Source organism: Mirounga angustirostris, unplaced genomic scaffold (assembly GCF_029215605.1).
Source record: "Mirounga angustirostris isolate CCGP_5_RB_7025 unplaced genomic scaffold, mMirAng1.0.hap1 SCAF_8, whole genome shotgun sequence".
Classification (NCBI taxonomy): domain Eukaryota; kingdom Metazoa; phylum Chordata; class Mammalia; order Carnivora; family Phocidae; genus Mirounga; species Mirounga angustirostris.
Genome location: NW_026991716.1, coordinates 35,450,240 through 35,471,954, shown reverse-complemented (window position 1 = coordinate 35,471,954; position 21,715 = coordinate 35,450,240). Strand labels below are relative to the sequence as shown.

Sequence of the window (21,715 nt, the reverse complement as noted above, 5' to 3'; positions counted from 1 at the left end):
GTTATGGCTTATCATAAAAGCATAGTGCTCAGAACTGGACATGCAGTACCTACAGGGATAGGACCAAAAAGAGCATGGAACACAGGGGATCCTCTCTCATTATGACAACCAGACAGACCGTAGCAGCTGAAGCACCCACAGCATACGCCCCCTCCCCTCCAGTCTGTGGTCAGGGAAAAGCTCTGATTCCTATTGAAACAAACTGCTCTCAGGGCCAATGACTAAGACACGAAGATATAAAAACATAAATGCAAATCTAGAAGGAGGCAGAGTTCGCTCCTAGCATCTCCACAATCCTTTCATCATGATAAACTGAATCAAATTCATTTCAGTTTATTTTTTTTTACCCTACAGACATAATTATAGATCTTCTCTACTACATTTTTATCACCTGAAAATGATAAATTGGCTTTTAAAGTTTTCATCCAGGCTACTCCCCAAAACATCAGATAGCACAGACTAATGTTGAGCCATTTCTTAACACTTTTTGGGTAAGACTGTGTTGACCAGCTATGACTCCACTTAACTGTAGCTTACATTTATTTATCTGATTAAGAAAACATCAGGTCCAGATGCTTTCATTACTAAGTCCTATCAAACATTCAAGAAACAGTTAATTCCTATTTTATTCAAGCTCTTCTAGAAGGGGGGGGGCGCGAAGATGGAGGCACACTTCTGCTTATTTCATAAAGCTAGTATAATCCTAAAACCAGAACCTTTCAAGTATAGTGCATGAAAAGAAAATTACAGGAAAAAAAACTCATTAACGAACATAGATGCAAAAGTCCCTAAAAAAAAATTCACTAAGCTGAATCCAGCTTTGAATTTTCTTTTCTTTTTTTTTTTTTTTGAATTTTCTATTTTATAAAGTGACTGAATTGGGGTTATTCCAGGAATGTAGGATGTTTTAACAGTAATCTATTAATGTAACTCACTACATTAATAGATTGAAGAGGTAGGACAGAGTCAGGAATGGACCACAAGCACACAGAGAAATCTTTTTCTTGAGTAGCTTTTCCTGTATAACAAAACCCACAAAATTTCTGTGACATAAAATACGCATTTGTTTTTTATACGTCTTGGGGTACGCTAGGGTCAGCTATTTGAGGCTGGGCTCAGCTGGGCACCTCAGCTTTAATGGCAGGTCTGTGGGTCAGCTGCGTGACTATATCCACATGATTCATTATTCTTAGGCTGGCTAGCTGATGCAAGCTCATCTCATGGCAGGGTGGAGTACTGAGAGGGTGTACTCAACAGGACAAAGACGCTTCAAGCCCCTGCTTGCATAATGTCTGCCATTATCCTATTGGCCAAAGCAAACTGCAAGGCTGAGTTCAAAGTCAAGGGATGGGAAAGTATACTCTGCTTTCTATGGCACAGATACAAGGAGTGGAGAATTGAGGCCAAGGATTTAAAATATCACAGGGCCTGTGAATATTTTATTACTTTTAACTTACAAATATGATATATACGTATACATATACAAATTCACCCCAGGTTTGTATATGTATATACCTGTGTGTGTGTCTGTGTGTATATATATATGAACTTGGTATGTACTAACTATTTCATAATAAATGTTAAATTCACACATTAAGTACATTTTGGGACCTTTCTTATTTACTAGCCTCATAATCTTATCCAAAAGGGAAATAGAGTTCAGCAATTATTCTTCATCTCTTTCATTTTTACTTTTTTTCATTCTTTCAACCTCTTCCAGAAAGGATTTAAAGAGGTTTACAAAGCACTGAGACAAAATAAATGTATAATAAATCAGAAAACAAAGCAAAGGGAAAATAAGGTTAACAAAGCAAGATGGGGCTGGAATGGCATTAGTGTTTGGCTGGATAGTCTCCATTTCCTCCTCCTGATCCTCTCTCTCTCCTTCCCTACCTGGTCTGTCTCCTTAAAGGGCTCCCCTGTCTTGGGCTTTTCCTATACTACAGGTCCCACAGGGTCTGATGACCACTGTGTCCTCTTGCTGCTGGAGGCCTAGAGGCTGGTAACGCTGCCTATGAACCCTCCCGGACTGGCTCCCTCCATCCTGCCACACCTTTGTAATAACTCCTTCGTGAAACTCTCCTTACTTACCCTGTTTGAAAGTGTCATTTTTCCTGCCAGGGACCCTGATTAAAAGAGCCCACAGATCACATGCCTTAAGTGTACATACACACTAGAAGTAGACCATAAATACAGCTCTCAGGTCTTAGTGTGATTATCAAGTGGGAAACACAATCAATAAAAGAACTTCCAGTCTCTTGAGAGAAGCAGACCTACTCCTGACACCAAGATAGGCAAGAAATTTTCCCTGTGGTTTCTCTAGAAGAGCATTGTGGTATGATGATCCCATTCTTTTCTGTCTTACAAACCATCTCTATTCAGGGCTCAGTCCTCAAATATCCTCCCTCCTTATCCACACTCACCTTCTAATTAATCACATCTAGTTTTATGGTTTTAAATATCATACACATGCTGACGATTCCCAATATGCATCTCCAGTACTGCCTTCTTCCTGAACTCATTTTCACCATCCAGTTGCCTACACTATATATCTAAGACGCATCTCAGACTCTTGGCATGTCCAAAACAAAACTCTCCATGTTCATTCCATACTCTGCTCTTCCTAGTCTTCCCTCATTTAAGTAGAGGGCCACAGCATCTTTCACTTGGTTACTCAGGGTGTGTGTCTGAGGGGGAGAGAGTATAGCAGAAATCTACCATGCTCCATTCCTTTTTTGCACATTCCACATCCAATCCATCCACACATCAGGTGGCTCAGATCTTCAAAATATATTCGAAATCTGACCACCCCCATCACCACTACTCTAGCTCAAACAGTCAGCCTCTCTTGTCCTAGTGCCCCTAACTGCTTTTCCCCCTACTCTTGCACTCTTCCGGGGCCCCAGCTGAAGCCAGCCAGTGTGATCCTTTAAAAATATGTCATATTCTGTTGTCTCCTATTCAAAAGCTTCCAAGCACTCTCAGAATGCAATATAAAGTCTTCACCATGGCCTAGAAGGCTTTACATCTGGATATCCGTGAATCTTTATTTTCTTCAATTCTCTCCCTCCCTCCCTCTGCTCACTCGCTGTTTCTTACTACTGAAACATTCCTTTCCAGATACCTACATGCCTCACTCATTTCATTTAGGTCTCTGGGGAAATGGCAACTCCTCAGAGAAGTCTTCCCTGGTCATTAGCTCTAAATAGTCCCACCATCCCTAGTCCTTTATTTTTCTTCACAGCACTAATCAGTACCTGACATTACATTAAATATAAATATGTAGTTATGCATTTGTCTACTTAGAATGTAAGCGCAAATAAAATGGGTTATTTCATTCACTCCAGCATCTCTAGTGCCAGGTACAATACTTGACATACAGCAGGGTCTTGATAAATATCTGTTAAATGAATGCAAGACTCCATTCTACTTTACCTAGTTTCCTGACTCCAACTCAGCAAGATCCAAGAGATATTTGAGTCTCAATTATGTGAGTGGCACTTAGCTAGATGCTTAGAGCTTTAAAAATCTAACAGGCACCTGAATTGTGACCTTTTGGGTGAGTAGTGATTAGGAGAGGGCACAAGGGAGCCCTCAGGGCACCAGAAACGTTCTTTTTCTAGGTAGTACTTAGATAGGTGTATTCATAATTACAAACCTATTGAGCGATACACTTAAGATTTGTGTATTTTAAGTTGCACCCCAATAAAAGTTTGTTTTTTGTTTTTTTTAGTTTCTGACCCATCTAGACACACGGAGAAGTAGTTTGCATTGTGGCAAAAGCAATGATAGAGGGTCTGCATGGCCTGCTGCTAAGCAAGCGGTGACGGTCACCCTTCAAGCGCTAAGGTCGCGGGCTTGTTAAAAGGAAAAGGGGAGACTGTATCCTGTGTTCCTTCTGACCCAGAACCTCCCAGAGATGACGGGCCTTCCTTAATGCCCTGAGACCCTCTGAAACTGGAGAGCAGTACTAGTGCCTAACAGCTAAAGGCATGCTCCACCTGACGGGGAGCGGACCCCTGAAGGGAGGTGGAGCTCTGAAGAACTTTCCTCGGAAGAGCCCCCTAGCGAGAGGGGAACGATGTAAGTCTTATGTTCTAGATTTTTTAAAAATTTTTATTTGTTCATGTAATCTCTACACGCAACAGCAGCTTGAACTCACTAGCCCGAAATCAAGAGTCCTTATGTTCTACCGACTGGGCCAGCCAGATGCTCCTATGCTTTCAACTCTTAACCATTTCGCCACTTTTCGGTGACACTAAAGTGTCACTACGGCCTGACACTACGGCCTCGCGCACTTACAAGGGACTATTGGCTGGATACTCCGCCCAACGAACGTCACAGTCCCCGCGCTCGCCGGCCCGGCCGCCAGCACGCAGGCGCGGCACAGAGCCGTCGCTACGCAGGCGCAGTGCGGCCGAGCACCGGCTACAGCGGAGGGCAGGGCCCGGCGGGCGGGTGCGCGCTCCCGGCGGGAGGGAAGCGAGGCGCGCGTCATGGAACAGCGGTTAGCCGAGTTCCGGGCGGCCAGGAAACGGGCCGGGCCGGCTGCCGGACCTAACACTTCGAGCCCGAGTGCACAAACCTCAGGAGAGAAGGCGCAAGCAGCTGCGACTCCAAAGGCAGCACCAGGCTGGCTAAAACGGTTCCAGGTGTGGAAACCGAGGCCCGCGAGTACCCGGGCCCAGCCCAGCCTCGCTCAGGTGAGAGGGAGGCCTCGCCCCCGGGACCTGGCTTCGGGGACGCTGTCGTGGCCTCCCCGGAAACTGTGGCCGAGGCCACGCCCACCGCCCGCCCACCGCGTGGTGGCCTACAGGCCACGCCCCCGTCGAGGAGCGGGACCCGCCCCGTCCTCTGGTTCCCGCCTCCGCTGGCCGAGCTGGGCTGCTGGCGCCTACCCGCCGCTCAGGGGCTGGGCCGGGCGTCCCCGGCCACTCGTGTCAGCACTGATCCGGGGCTTTGACATTTTCTTTTCAGCCCGCGACCCACGCAGCTCCCGATTCCAGTTGGGAAGCGAGGGTCTAGGGCCCTGGAAGAAAGCACCGCTGCCCTTGAGTTACTGTGATGCCTTCTGGCTTCGGGAAACGTCTCCACAACCGCTTTCAGCCTCAACCCTCCGCTAATGGAGGGTGAAAGGTCTAACTGGATACTGCTAAAAAGCGGCAGTAATTAAGGCTTCCTTTGATTTCCCACCTGGGTCACATGCAGCCAATAGCCCGAATAGCCTGTGCTTTAGAAATGGCATTTGAACAAAACTTGCAAAAGTGTGGTCGCTCTAACTGCCAGCGGTGGCCATTCTTGTGCACCGCTCTTGAACTAGGGAAACTTACTCAAGTTCAATAGTGAATGTTCAGGTGAAAACATTATTTAGATGAGTATTACAGACTTTCCCCCCTTTAATTCTTGGTATTCTCTTATTTTGCAGATGAACTTGATTCACATCTTGTATTTTCATTTAGTTTTCACTCAGGAGTAGAGTGGCAAGGTGCCTTGCAGGTGTGAGATTAGATGATCTATGTTGGAATACAGGACACAACATCAAGGGAAATTCGGTGCCTTGAGACAATGTGTGACAAAGTCTTTTGTATCTCAAAAATGTAATAAGAGCCAAAAATTCCTTTTGAAAATGAAAATGTATTGGAGCAGAAGTGTACCTTACTCCTCTTAAAATTATTTCTCTTAGTTTATTACTGCATGACTTCTGGTTTTAGGCAATTTTTTAAACCAAGGAGAACTCATTGTTACTCAGTTTTGATTGGATATTATTCTCCGTGACACGCAGGGCTCTATCAGACTTACAGAAAGCGAGTGCAGCAGGGTTCAAACAATCCATTTCCTTGCATGCATTTTGTCTCGGAATAACTTTTATTGTTGATTAGAACTCACTGAGCACAATTGCTTAAGATTTTAGAATCTACTTCCCTTACCCTTTTTCCTCTCTGCAGTTAAAAATCAAAGTCTAACCCACACAATGAGTATTTGCCTGTATGTCTCATTTCTAAAGGAATATGAGATCATTGAATTGAACCTAGAGAACCTGAACTTGGAGAAAGTTTCCATTATTAAAAGCCCAAAAGCTGATATCCTGACAAAAGGATGACAGGAAATGCTGGACCCACAGTTGGTTCTTATTAATTACTCTGTTTTTCATAAGGTACTCTATCTTAAGCTCATTTTCATTGACTCTGTTATCATTCCTGGCTTTGCTCTGGTGTGAAAATTCTCATTAAATTGTCTTTTCCTCCCAATTTACAATCCATCTCTCTTAATAATTTTGCTGACACATGGTGGCTTGTCAGAAATTTCTTTAGCCTTCTGTTTGTAATTGCTTCTTGGTTGTCATTGATAAGGAAGCATCCATATCCTCCTTCCCCCACTCTCCAATTTAGCTTGAGGAAAACAGTCCCCAAGATAAAATATTTCTTTCTGTGACAAGCTTCTGCCAAATGAAGACCAGAATGCTTGTGACTTTTTCAGTCCTGCAAAAACCCCCTGTCTCCCTCCCCAGGCATATCCCACACAAGCCCCCAGTGCACCATCTAGCCCCAAGGTGCCCACACATCCTATGACTCCTCACCCCAACCCTTGGCTCAGGTTGACCCACTGCTCAAATGCTCTCCTTCTTTGAAGTCACCTGGTGAAGCATAGCCTTTGCATCACTCTCTCAAACCTAGGAATCATCTTTTAATTTCTTCCTTTCCCTCACCATCATTCATTTATTCAGCAAAATTATATCATGTGCCTACTCTGTTCCAGCTCCTATCCTGAATCTGGGGAAACAGGGTGATAAGAGCAGATGAAGCCCTGTTCTCACAGAACTTGCATTTGCGTACGGGGCAACAGACAAGAAACAGAAGAGAGGAATAACGAATGCCATGAAAGGGGGAAAGAAACAGGATACTGTACTAGTGAATTGGGGGAGACAGGTGCAGAGTGTTACTGTAAATGAGGTGGGCAGGGAGGACCTCACTGAGGAGATGGCATTTCATAATTAGGAGCCACTCTTGGAGAAACCTGGGACAAGGCGAAGGGCACATATGGTAACATTTTTGCTGAGGTTTGTAGAAGAGAGTGAGCCAGCCAGGTGATGTGAGGGGAAGGGGGCATTCCTCTCAAAAAGAACCATAGGTGCAAAGGCCCTGAGGGGGGAAGGAGCTTGGTATTTGAGAACTGGAAGTACTTTCCCTAAACTATGCCTCTGTGATGACCACAAACACTACCATACACAGCTTTTATAACAGAAGCCACACTGATACTAAAGCAAATGCCAAATAAGGTAAAGGAATTTCTCTCTCCTCTTGTTTATTCCCTTTGCCACTTGGTTTGCCCCCCTCCCCATCTCCTTCCAGATCTCTAACCCTTCCCCTTACCATCTCCCATAAAGGCCCCTAATAAAGTACAAAGGGCTGTGGAGGGAGACCATCCTAGGATCCTGGTGACACCAACCTCATCTCTGCCTGTCTCTCGCTGTGTGACGTTCGGGGAGTTACTTAATTAACATCTCAGTGTTTCCGTATCAGTAAGTTGGGATTAATAGTGCCGGTCTCCTGGATTACAGGAGATCAGACATCTTGAAGGCACTCAGTAAGTGGTGGCCATAAGCATTATTCTTTTTTATACTCCCTCAATAATAAATTCAGTCTACTGTGAATTGCAAGTTGTACACATTCAAAATGTATTCCGTATCCCTCAGTCCATCATTTCTCTCTGACTTGTATGTCACCACCCCCATTACGCCCAGTCCTCCTCTCTTACTGGGCCTCCTGCATGAGCTACTCATAATTTCCCTGCTTCTACTCTTGTAGTCCATTCTCTACCTGGCAGCCAGAGTAGTCTTAAATATAAATCAGATTATATTAGTTCCCTGCTGAGACTTTCAGTAATTTCCCTATTGTGCACACTGGTCAAATCCGAAAGGGACATTTATTTACTTAACAAATGTGTGTGTGTGTGTCAGGAGGGGGTGTGTTGCTGATAGCATGGTAAGGGCTTTTCCAATTTAACTGAAAAGGTAATAATTACAACACTGACACTAAAAAAGGTTCTAACAAAATAGAATATCTGAAGCAACGTAAATCGGATGACCTATGTTTTTTATCAAGACCAAATAATGTTTGTGGTCCCTTCTTAAATAATCGCAGGGAGAATGGGGGATATAATTGAAGAAATGAACCAAAAGTAATGCTCTGCATTGAGAACCTATGTGTGGGGTGCGGTGTTTGGCTCTGGAGACATCAAAAGATAATAAATGGTAGTCCGTTGGCCTCCTGGTAACAATCTAGGGACACATGTGACCTGTATTAAAAGAAAAACACTTAACTGGCAAGTAGTTTGGTGCTCAGTGAAAAAGATGGGCAATTAGTCCTCTGGGAGACAGAGGGGGCACCCTTCCTTAATGGCCAAAGAGGTCAAGCATACATAGTTCACCAGTCATGCCTGTCCCAGGCTACAGGTGGGCAATGTCTTTGGGTGTTAAGACCTGTTGAACTGGAGTAGAGGTTCATTGATAGAGCAATGGATTGTGGATTGTGTTGTACAGGGAATTTTTTAGACCATTGTTTTTCAGACTACAAATCATGACCCGTTAGTGGGTGGTGAAATCAATTTAGAGGATCTAGTCCTCTGTTAAAGATAAATTTTTAAAAATGGAATAGAAAATGAGAATTTTGTATGTGGTGAAGAATATTTGTTGGTTTGTGAAGCTTTTTCTATTTTTTGTATGTATATACGCTGGGTCCCAGTACAAAATGTATTTCTTATTATGGGCCATAACCAAAAAAGTTGGGAAAATGTCAGACTAGAGATCATGCCTCCCTAAAGCTACCTAAATATCTGTGTCTCCCATTAGCACCCAACACAGGGACCCGTGTACTGGCATTTCTTTCTGTTGAATAAATGGAAAGCCTTGCTTGGATTCCAGCCCAAAGAGTTTAAATTTTAACTTGCAGGCAGTAAAATTTGTTGAAGGTTTGTGAACAGGAGGTTGGTGGGTGTTTTAGGAAATTCACTTAGAAGCTTTACATAGGATGGTTTGCAGAGGAAAGAGATAGGAGGGAGGGAGTCCCGTTAGAGACACTGCCTGGGCCCCGGGGGTGTGTAGGATGGTCCTGGGATGGAAAGGTTATGGCTATACTGAGGATTTGTTTTTATTTTTATTTTTTTAAAGAGTTTATTTATTTATTTGTCAGAGGAAGAGAGAGCACAAGCAGGGGGAGTGGCAGGCAGAGGGAGAAGTAGGCTCCCCTCTGAGCAAGGAGCCCAATACGGGGCTCGATCCCAGGACCCTGGGATCATGACCTGAGCAGATGCTTAACCGACTGAGCCACCCAGGCATCCCTGATGATTTGTTTTTAATAAGTGGAAGGGAGTTTTGTTTCTTGTTTCTGGTATTGTCCTCATTTTAGAATTATGTCACTCACAAAACTGTAGCTCATCTAATCAAATCAATAAACATATTGATTCTGTGTATGAAGCATTAGGTGTGGTTGTTGCATTATCAATAACGGGAGTTTCTGTATGGGGCACAAATTAGCTCTTGTTAGCAGCAGACTAATCTGAGGAAGTGACTCCCGCGAATGGGAATCCATCTGAATGCTGTAAGGTTTTTATCAGGTCACATCTCACTAAGTGCAGACCAGTTTTGATTCAGTCCGAGCAGGGCATGTGAGCTCTTTGGAGATGATTGTTTTAGAGAGCAGGGCAAGAAAATAGAAATCAATGAGCCAGAAGCCTTCTCAGAGCAATGAGAGCTGTCTCTCCAGATTGGTTTGATCCTCTGAGCCCCAGTGCCTTTTATTCTTACTTTTGTTTGTTTGTGTGTCCTAGGAAGCGGCTCAGCCTGGGAGCAGCACGTCACAGCCACCACGGAACACAGCCATTCCTCTGCCATCGCCACGGGACCAGTCTTTCCTGACCAACATCACCTTCTTGAAGGTTCTTCTCTGGTTGGTCCTGCTGGGACTGTTTGTGGAACTGGAATTTGGCCTGGCCTATTTTGTCCTGTCCTTGTTCTACTGGATGTATGTCGGGACACGAGGCCCCGAAGAGAGGAGAGACGGAGAGAAGAGTGCCTACTCTGTATTCAACCCAGGCTGCGAGGCCATTCAGGGCACCTTGACTGCAGAGCAGTTGGAACGCGAGTTACAGTTTAGACCCCTGGAGGGGAGATAGGACCAACTCTTTTGTTATGCATCCAGCATCCCACGTGGTCCTCCTAGCCCTTGGACGTGGGCTTGTGGGTTTGATTTCAGGTGCCCAAGACTAAGGACAGCTGGCAGGTTAGTTCTGTGACTGTGAAGTTCTACATTCTTTCCCAGATCTTTTGCTGCAATTTTATCTCTGAACTTTTCTTTGGTTTTGGTGAAACCCCCTGAAAGACACTCACTGTGGATCTGATGCAACTTATAAAACTTACATACTCAGGAAAGAAAGCAGTTTGTCTCATTATTTGAGAAAGGTGGTTTTCAGAGCATTAGAAGGGCGCTGAGGAGATAACTTTAAAATACCCAGCTGTTTGAAGGAATGGTGAGATACATCAGGACTGTGTATTAACTAAGTGTTCTCTTTAAGTCATTTCATATTTATAGCATTCCCCCTTCCCGGAAAGTTTAAGTTTCGGTTTTTGTTTTTTGGGTTTTTTGCTGTTGTTGATGTTTGTTTTTTCATTGTTTTGTGGTTTTTGTTTTTTCCTTCCTGCTTTAAATCTTGCTTTTTTCGGTCATTAAAGGTATTGAAAAATAAAATATCTTCAAAACATCTACTTTTCAGAAACATCCCCATTGCCCATCACCAAATTCCACTCTCCTCAGTTATTCTGCTCCCACTCAATGAGGGAAGATAAGAGAAGACAGAGTCCTAAGTCACAGGTGTGGGGAGGGATTTCACAAAGTCAATATTGGTAGATTTGGCAAGTGGTTATTCATGATAAATTCAGCAAGAAAAATATTCTCGAGTGTGTTCACATAAGAGCTGTGGAAGTTGAACTCCAGACTTATTGGCTGCTCCGTGTGTTTCTTATATTCTGAGGGCTCTAGAGTAAGCAGTCCTGTCGCCTATGGCCTCTGGTGAGAAATTATGTAAACAGTGGTAACCAGACATGATTTCAGTCGCCCTTCCTTTTCTAGTACAAAGTTAGAGTTTGGGTTCATTAAAACTGGGCAAAGCAAACCATTTAATATCTTTTTCATGGATCATACTGATGAGTAAGAAGAGTCTGGTTTTAAAGCAATGGGTTTTTTTCTAAACTTAAGATTTTAAGAAATTAATGATTCCTCAATAGGTTTTCAGCTTTCGAATTCAGTTAGTCTTATATTATGACATTTTAATATTTATGAGGTGTTATTAAATAATGGATGCTTGTTGCTGAATTCTTTTTTCATTCCTGCCTGATTTGCTTATTATAGCAAAACCTTAGCTTAATTTAAATTTAACTTTTATTTATTGAGTGCCAGCACTGTGGTAGGCACTTGAGATAGGATAATGAAAAAAGCAGACATATTCTCTTTGCTCTGAGCATACAGTCCAGCTGGGAGTGGGGTGGTGGACAAAGTAAAACAAGCAATATCAATAATAGAGTGAGATGGGGTGCCTTGCTGGCTCAGTTGGAAGGGCATGTGACTCCTGATCTCGGGGTCATGAGTTCGAGCCCCATGTTGGGCATTGAGATTACTTAAACTAAATAAACAATTAAGAAAATAATAGAGTGAGATAAGTTTCAGTTATAGGAGGAGTACCGAGGGGATATTCTCAGGAATCACACTTTGTGGCTAACTAACCCATGTGTTTCAGCCCTTGTTGAACATTTTTCTCATCTGCTGAACATCTCTCTCCAGCCCCTTCCTGATTGGGAGTTTAGCTGTTCCTCAGAGTCATCTCTTGAGCACAAGTTCCCTTTAGTTCATAAAGAAGTCTTTTCTTGGGGCGCCTGGGTGGCTCAGTCATTAAGCGTCTGCCTTCGGCTCAGGTCATGATCCCAGGGTCCTGGGATCGAGCCCCGCATCGGGCTCCCTGCTCGGCGGGAAGCCTGCTTCTCCCTCTCCCACTCCCCCTGCTTGTGTTCCCTCTCTCGCCGTGTCTCTCTCTGTCAAATAAATAAATAAAATCTTTAAAAAAAAAAAAAAAGTCTTTTCTTCCATGACTTCCGTCTAACTGGGCCTCTAGAAAGTGTGGGAAACAGCAGAATCCCTATGAAACAGGCAAGTTTTGATTGTATTTAAGATACATGATATTGTTTCCTGATTTATTTTCTTAAGGCTTTCTTCATTTCCCTGATATTTTACTTGGGCTTTTACATTTCATAAAAGCCCAATACAAGGAAGAAATATCCCTGATCAAAGACTAACTACAATGCCCAGTTCAATAAGCATTGTTCTAGGAAAGAATTTTCATTTTAAAAATGTGTAATTCAAACTTTTACCTAAAACAAAGTGCCTGTAACTCTGAATTGGGAACATTTGATCCAATTAGCAATCTCAGCAAAGTAGAGACTTTGCTTAAGCATAGCAGAGACCTAACTTAGGAGTGGACCTCACTAGCATTCTTTGAAAATGTAGCTATTTATAATGAGGTGGAGCTTGATTGCTGTAAGCCCATCTTTCATGAGATTTTCTGTGCCCGGATCTGTTACCTCTCCTTGCTCACCTCTTGCCAAAGGTTGCATGTAATGACAACATTAACTTCTAGGAAAAGTGGTGTGTGAACCAATTAAATGCATGGCAGGGAAGAGGAAAGGACAGTATGTATTTGCTGTTCTTATCAGACCATTAAGCTTTAGGTGCAGTCTTGATTTCCTGAATTTAGAAAGGCCTATTGATCTCAGAATTTCCACTCAGGGCTCGACCATTAGCTCAGCACGCAGCTTCCATTAAAGGCTGCCTCTGTCACCAGGGAACTTGAAATCCCAGAGATGCATTCAGTCCCTATGATTGCTGTGTGCACGGGTAAGGTAATTTCAGTCCGAATCTTACAAGAAAATTGGTTTTTGCTTTTATTCACATTATCCTATCTCATCTATTCACAGAGACTGTTAAATGAACCTCTACTTCTAGGGCTGGAAGGGACCCCAAATGCACCCCCCTCACCTTGGGCACATTTATTCCTGACCAAAAATTTTTTTTTTTTTTCCTGGTGACCCTTAGAGAAGAATCCAGGTACAAGATATAGGCACTTTTTAGGAAATTTTTTACTGAAAGAACTTGAACCACCCCCAATGCCACCCCATGTTATTTCTTATCTAATCTCAGGGGACACAGAGCATCCTCCAGACTGGTGAACTGTTATTCTATTCGCTCTCAGTCCTCTCTGTCCTTCAGGCTGAATCATCCAAGTTGTACATCTGGGACAATCACTTTCAAGTTAGCCCTGACCTGTTCTGAGGTTCCAGGTCAGGACAGGGGTGAATGTCCCAGTTGGTGGGTGCAGTGACTTTTCTCAAAAGCTCTGGAGTTTTACCAGTGATGGTTTAGGTATATATATCTTATGCTATTAGGATTGTGCTTTGAGTCTAGGAGGTCTTCCACATTTGCCTTTTGACTGATCATTAAGATTAGGCTCATAAGCTCTGTGCTAAAATAAAAAAAAAAAAAAGTTACACAATTGGCAGAACGATGATGCTCAGCTGGACAGAAGAAAGTAAAATTCTAACTGCGTGTTTTGCTTCCTGCCAGTCACACTGTTAACTTTTTACCAGCAAATATTTGGGGAACTTACTGGAGAGCCAGTAAATGAGCTTGAGAAGTCAGTCTGAGAGCCAGGATACCTGTTGGGGCTGGGATGACATGGAGCGTCTTGCCACCAGGGGGTAGCATAGAGCTGCTGCTATACATCTTGGGCCCTTCACCCCACACTTGATAATTCATGTCACGTGGAAAACCCACTGGGATGCTTATCTGAACCACTTGTGCTGCTTTTTTAGGAGTTCCTTTCACTTTAAGATTCATAGAGGAAAGGGCTCATCAGAGGTCCTGGGAAAGGCACAGAAAGCTACCAGAAATGATTTATGCTGATATTTTAAAATAAAACAAGAGCCCGTCTCTGGACTTAGCAGGCAGCATGGCGCTTGAAGGGGTTAGCACTGTGCTTGTCTCTATCAGAGCTTCGTTGGGAGGTGGAGAGGGGGATACTAGAAACGTACACAGCTGGCAGAGAAACTTGATCCCTAAGCCAAAGAAAGTAAAATTTGAACTCTGTGCTTTTTTTATTTTGCAACATTGGAGCATTGGGTTAGATAAAGATTTGGATCTCTTAGAAAGCTGAGGAGAAGACAAAATACACAGAGAACCACATTATGAGGCATGTAACATAATACTGATGTTTATAAAGATCTAAGTAGTATGTGTGTGTGTTTGTGTGTGTGTGTGTTAGGGAAGGAATCATCAGAAGGAGAGATCACTTTCAAATCTAAATTCTAGACTACATAGGATTGTCACTTTTAAATGAAGAATACTGTTTTCTTAACAAGTCATAGATGAATATTTTGAAAAGTATAGACTATGGACCATCTGCTTTGGAATCTCTTGTAGTGATGCTAAAATGCAGATTCCAGGGCCCCTTCTAGACCCACTGCCCAAGAATGTATGGGAGTAGCACCCTGAGAATCTGCTTTTTAACAGCTTCCCTGGGGCAAGCTCCAGTTCACCAAAGATCAAGAGCCACTGATATAAATCACAGATGTTAAAATAGGAAGGAAACAGCGCATATGAGAGCCAAGCGAAGAAAGATGGGTGTGTATTTTAAAAAGGGGCCACAAGGTTTACCATTTTCTGAACTGTTCATTTGGAACACAGAGAGGGAAAGAACCACATGCATGGCTTTAAAATACTGAGGAATTAGCTCCAAAGACTGTAAGATAATTAAAGATGCATTATTTTTGAAGTTTTCTTTAAAAACAATTATTACAAAAAGAAGTACAAGCACATTTTAAAACATGTTGGAACTATAGAAAAGAATATTTTATTTTTGTACTCACATGCATACAGTTCAGAGTTCAAGAGGCACAGGAGATATGCAGGGGTAGAGTCTCCCTCCCCCGGGTCCTGCTATGCTCTGCCCAGCCCACAAATGATAGCACGCTATAAACACTATTCTGCACTTCGCTTTCTATTTTCTCTTTTAGGTTTTGGGCTTTATTTACATGCACTTAACATTTTTATGTAAGAGAATGACATGATCCAACTTTCATTTTTAAGAGAACACCTGGGCTATCATGTGGAAAGTACATTCTCTGTGTCCTTCATTTGTCTGTCCATCCACCCACCCATTCATTCATTCATTTATGGAGCACCTAACCTTTTTGTTCCCGTTGGTGAAAATGTTTACATATTTTTTTATTCAGCTACCTTTTAAGATTTTTTTAACAAATATAAACAGTATGGCAAAATTATTGGATTATGAAGTGTATTTATACATTCTGTTTTTTATGTTAAAGTGAAAGGTTTTAATTTGGGGAAACCAATAATATTAATGATAATGATCATTAAAAACTAAATCAGAATATCCTACAAGTCAACACAATAAAAATCACAAATATTTTAGAAAAGGAACCAAATAAAATCTGTAACCATTTATTTCCAAAACAGATACATTTGTGCATTAATCACTTAACAGCATTTTACTGAATACATTCTTTTTACTGAATTCATTCTTTCATCAGTGAAAGAATTATAATCCATAAATGGGACCAGATGAGACATAATAATCTACAAGCCAGCACCTGCTTTTTTAACTTCTATGAATATATCATATCTCTCCCTATCTATCTGCCCATCTTTATCCGTTGACCTGTCAGGCTGTCCTGTCTTCAGGTTTGGGTTATTTCTTATGAAGAGAATCAGAAGCCTAACGTAGTGTCTAATGTGGAGATTGATAGAGCAACTAATCTTTGCCAGGCCTGGTGCTAGGCTCTGCGCACACAGAGAGAAAGCACACAGGGTTCCTTTCTCAAGGAGCTCACAGTCAAATGAGAGAGACAGCCAATAATCAGATAGTTACAGGATAGTGTGGTAAGCGCTATGATGGTGATGTCTAAATGTGGGCCAGAGCATCAGGGGTCAGAAAGGGCCGGCCTCCTGAAGGTGCCATTGTACTGAGTTTGAAGGAGCATCAGGTACTCCCCAGAAAAACAGGCAGGGGCAAAGAGATAGCCTTTCAGTCACAAGAAACCACCTAGGAAAAAGGTGACAATTGGGAGGGAGACTAGGGTGCTGGGGAAAAAGTGATGCTTTCTGAGGACTTATATTACTACTTCTTATATTACTTATATTACTTCTTCCAACTGGTTGTTACATATATATAACAATAACATATATATATATGAAAGCTATTGATTTTGGTATATTAATGTGTTAATAGCTCTTGTCCTTTATTGAATTTTCTTACTAATTATAATGGTGTTTCACTCAATTTTCCTGGACTTTCCACATAGATAATTATTCTTTTCCAATAATGTAAAATTTAACTCCTCTTTTTCTAGCTCTTGTTTTTTCTCTTTATCTAATAACATTGTTTTTTCTCTTTATCTAATAACATTGGCTAGAACATCCAGAAAAATGTTAAATCAGAATGATAGTCAATGATGTCTTTGTCTTGTTCTTGACCTTAATGAGCATGTTTTAGTATTTTCCCATTAAGCATGCTGCTGGCTCTGTGGTAAGTGGATGGATAATTATCATCTGTATTTATGTTATTAAAAGGTTTTTCTTCTTAAATTAAGAATGGATGTTACATTTCACAAAATCTCTTTCAGCGTAGTGGAGATTGATTATGTGATTTTTCTCTTTGGCCAATTAAGGTAATCAGTTTGTATATTTACTCATATTAAATCATCCTTTTATTCCTGGAATAAATGACCCTTGATTTTAATGTACTGTTCTTGTAATGTGCTGATAGACTCTGTTACTATTTTTAATCAATAATTTTCATGAGATTATAGTATTTTTTGAGTATTTCTCAGGTTTTGGAATATATAAAAGCCTATTTTTCATTACAGATTGTCTCCTTTCATCATTATAAAAAGGCATATTTGTGTTCCTTATTGCTTTTTGCCCTGAATTCATCCTTATCTGATATTAAGATTGGGACCCCTGCTTGCTTTTTGTTTGCGTTTGCCAAGCATGCCTCTGTACATACTGTAGTTTTCAGCCTGAGTCATTTTTGTCAGGTGTGTTGCTTGTATGTAGAGAATAGTTGAATTTTACTCTGTAATACGTTATGAGAATATTTTTCTTTTAATAGATGAGTTTAGCTCATTTATATTTATTGAGTCTTACTTATCTCCTCACATGTTATGCTTTCTGTTTATATTGGTAGTTTTACCACTTGGTCTCTGTTTCTTGTTTTGTTTTGGTTTTTTTCCCCTTTGTGTGTGTGTTTCTTTTGATAATTTGGAAAACTTAGATTTCTGTTCCAAAGTTTTTTTTCACTTTCATTACTTAATCCTTTGGATTTTTAGGCAGTATTTGTTAATATCATGTAAAAAACGAATGTAAGAAGTTAGTATTTCCCTAAGTTTCTCCATTCCTCACTACTCAATCCTATTGACTGATCGGTTAATCGACTTCACATTTTTAAATATAATTATAACTTATTACTTGATTTATTAGCCTTAAATTACATATTATTACCTATTGCTATGAAAGATGAGGAAGTCAACATAACTACACCGCTTTACACCTCCTATCTGTTTTTCTTTCCTCATTTTATTAGTTATATCATTACTATATTGTTTAGATTAATAAGAGCCACATTCTGTTCTTTAATTAGCATATACACATTTGTTTTAGTCTTAGTCTGCTTATAATTGATATTTTTTCACTTAATGATAAGCTATGAATAAATTCTCACGTCCTTCTACAATATTTATTTTGCCAGCCACTAATATTTCTGTATAGATAAATGTACCATTTATTTAGCCAATCTTTTATTATTAACCATTAAGTTGTAGCCAGTGTTCACTAGTATGAATAGTATAAATAGGCTAACCTCTTTGAAATTTTTAAAACCATATTTCAAACTCTTAGAAAAGAGTAATTAGAGACCAATCAGGATAGTGGTCCCAAACCCTAGTGACTATTCAGATCTCCCGGGGATCTTGTTGAAATGAAGATTCTGATTCTGTAGGTCTAGGCCAAGGCCTAAGATTCTGCATTTCAAATAAGTTCCAAGGTGATGCTGAAGCTACGGTCTTCAGACCATACTTTGAGTAGCAAGGTCTTTGAATATGTTTTGTGTCTGCAATTTTGCTTGAATGAAAAAAAAATAATGCTAGAAAACATAGTCTGTAGCAGTGGTTCTCATTGTGCCTTGTGACACATTTAGAATATTAGGAAATTATTATTTGTGAATGTTCATTTTGCCATTTTATTAATGCATCTGCAAGGTGACCCTGTGTTACACACCTGCTTGCTCGCCTGGGCCTATCAGGGGTATGTCCATGGGAGCCTATCAGATGTGCACATTGCTGCCACAGGGGAAAAACGGCTGAGAACCTGCAGACCAGCAACAAGGCAGAGTTCAGACAGGCACACTGGAGCAAGCTGGCGATAAATGATGTCTGCACTCCCAACCCTGGGAGACGTGTCTTTCACACGGGGGTTGGTTGGTGGTTTATTGGTTTTATCCTAACAGGCCCTAAGTGATCTGGCCCCTGCTTGCCTCTCCCAGTTATCTTCACTTCCTTCATGTTCATTAGACACAAGGGTTTCGCAAAAAGAAGGTTTGGCCTTTGTCTATTAAGGGCCAGACAGGAAATAGTTTTGTTGAACATACCGTCTCTGTCGCAGTGACTCGACTTTGCTATTGAAGAGCAAAAGCAGCCATGGGGGACAATATGTGAACAAATGGGAATGCCAATAAAACTTTGTTTATACAACCAAGCAGTGAGCCATAGTTTGCTGACCCTGCCTCCAACACACAAAAGCAGCTTCTGCTTTCACGTCTTTGCGCTAGCTATCCCTTCTGCTTAGAACTCACTTCCCCTAGATGAGCCTGGGATTTGTTCCCTTACCCCAGTCAGGAGTCACATCACCCGAGAGAGGCCTTCCCTGATCCCCCAGTAAAAATAGCATACCTCCCCTATGTGTCCATGTCCCTTTTTACCTCTCTCCTATGATAAATACTTCATCTCACCGCTTTGCTAATGATATTGATCATATTTTGATGATTCCTAGGGAAAAAGCTTATGCGTTTATAGGCAGAGTATTTTTTATACATTCAGCAGTTCCTTTACAGGGGACCATCTCTATGGACACAAATGGATTTGTTATGCAGAGTTTGTTTTAATCACGTTCCTTCTAATGACTTTTCCCCCGAGATTTAGACTGACTTCAGCAGGGCTACACATCTCATGCGGTGAGATGGCACAGAGTGATACGGAAGAATTAATTTGTTCTAGATTCTCATCAGTGAAAAAGTAATGCCTTTAACTAATCTGACACTTCTTGTGGGTGATACCAGGTTCTGCCCCTATCTATGATTTTCAAAGAACTCTTTATGGGAAGAGGAGAATTTCCTAATATTTGTACATTTCCCAGAAGCAGAGAAGCATCATGCCTAACAAAAGGCTGGTGAGTGCAGGGTGAGTAGGGCAATTGGGAGGACATTTGCAAAGGAGAGATGACTAAGTGGGAAATTGATGTTAGGACATGACAGCTTTGGAGGATCCAGCCCCACGGGGGAGAGAGAAGTTGGATTCCAAAATGTCTACATAGGGTGTGCATGATCTCGTTGCTGCAGCCTTTGGAAATCTATACCAGTGCATCATTCTGAGTCCAGATGAACAAAGTCTGTTCATGTGGGCTGATGGAACAGAGGGTGCCTGAGCCCCACATGCCGTTATGAAGATGACTCCAGTTTGGGGGCATTGCTGGGTTTCAGGTGGCTTGGCATACCCTCAGAGGCTCTGCACCATGGATGCAGAATATCTCAAGAGCAGTTGCATTTCTTATGTGAGGAGTGAACACCAAGACTAAGTCAGTGAAGGAAACTAAGAGGCAAAGAAGAAGGGCTGTATCTGAGAAGCAGGCGGAGTTCTGGCCTGGGAGAATGTGAGAGAATGGTTGAAGCTGATGCCAAGACTCCATGGATATGGCATCTTTTCTAGACTTGTGCCCCATCATGCCTTGGATGGCAGGCTTTGTAATCCTTACCATTTTCTGAGAGAAGGTGTTTTTGTAAATACCTTATGTAAAGTGTCATGTTATGGAAGTTTCTCTTGATTGCTAAGAATATTCCAACACAGTACAATTTGTATGGTAACCTGATTCTTTTATATGAGTATATGTGTCTTTTTTTAAATTTAAATTTTATTTTTTTAAGTAGGCTCCCCACCCAGTATGGGGCTTGAACTCACACCCTTGAGGGTAAGAGTTGCATGCTCTACCAACAAGCCAGCCAGTTGCCCCAGTGTACATGTCTTTTCATCTGATTTTTTACTGTACCTTTCCAAAGGATGCTGTTGGAAGGGCATTGGCTTAGCTTCATCACAATGAGATGTCTTTACTTTAGTGTGTGTCTCCTGCATGTTGGTTCTCCAGTCTCTGCTTCCCATATCAGGACTTGAAAAATGAAAAGGCTTGAGGGTGGCTTCATTGTAAAGTGGCATCTAATTGGTGGATACCAGTTGAGGTTCAATAAAACTGTAAATGTCATTGCCTAGGCATTTTTAAAGTTCTAAAGCTTTCTGGAGGGCAAGATATATGGTGGTAAAACACTTGTCTCTATAAGCCAGAAATGTCCATAAATTGTTATAGATCATTGAAGATTGGACCTAATAGGTACAGTAACTATGGCCATTCTGTTGTAGCTATTAAATGTGTGCAGTTAAAATGCCCAAGTCCTGAGCTGTGTTTCTAATTCCACGTTAGGTCATTGGAACTGAAGAGTCTTCTGTAAACATTATTTATCATTTCAAGCCCTTGCTCTTTCACCCTAGAGATATGGAAAGTTAGAAAAAAAAAAGTTGCTTGTAAATCCCCTCCAGGTGTTACGTGCCTACTTTAGCCCCAGAGCAGTCCATCTCGTGGCCTGGGACTGCTCGGTGTTTATAATTCTCAGCTATTGATTTTATTCTGGGAGGTTGCAACACAGATAAATCCTGAGGTCTATTGGTTCTACATGAGGAGAAGCCACAGTAATTCCTTCTAACTGGTGCCCAGTGGGAGAAAAAAGAAAAAAACTTAGTTGGATTTACTCTAGGCAGGTAGAGTAATCTGGGCAGGTGATCTTTTGCTCTTTCTAAAATCATTATGTTAGTTAAAATGAACCTTAGAACCAAAGAAAAGAATCTATTATGGTTTAGGATTAGAGACCTCTTCAGGGAAAGAGCTCAGATTTATGGAAGGAGTTAAGGACACTGGCTAGAGATGGGGCTCCTAACTTGGCTCCCTGCGGCTCGCCACTGGTAATTCCCCCTTTTTTTTTCCACCTCTGCGATTTCCTCGTGTCCTACTACCGCTCCTTCCCACATTTACACAGTCTGTTGTTTTTCTTTATTTACTTAGGTTCTGGCCTCATCATCTTTCCTACCTACTCTTCCCACATTTGGGGGGACACTCAATTTCTACTTCTTCCTTGTTCCAATATTGGGTCTATTTTCCATCTTCTCCAATGTTCTGCCTACCTTGTTTTCTATTCCCATTTGCACTGCTAGGGTTTTCTCCCCACTATTTCTGGTAAGGGAAACCCCATGTTTTCAGTATTCTGTTTAGTGTGTGTGTGTGAG

At 41.6% G+C, this 21,715-nt stretch overlaps 1 protein-coding gene and 1 non-coding gene across 2 annotated transcripts; both read left to right on the top strand.

The window, feature by feature from the left end:
* The first annotated feature begins 4,401 nt into the window (after positions 1–4,401).
* Positions 4,402–11,174, top strand: SAYSD1 (SAYSVFN motif domain containing 1). The gene is made up of 2 exons (XM_045866828.3): positions 4,402–4,703; positions 9,826–11,174. Exons 1-2 carry the CDS (start codon positions 4,497–4,499, stop codon positions 10,168–10,170), a joined length of 552 nt encoding a protein of 183 aa, XP_045722784.1. The 5' UTR covers positions 4,402–4,496; the 3' UTR covers positions 10,171–11,174.
* A 411-nt stretch (positions 11,175–11,585) lies between these two features.
* On the top strand, positions 11,586–11,658 carry TRNAR-CCU (transfer RNA arginine (anticodon CCU)). Its single transcript has one exon. It is a non-coding gene; the product is annotated as a tRNA-Arg (tRNA).
* Positions 11,659–21,715: the final 10,057 nt, after the last annotated feature.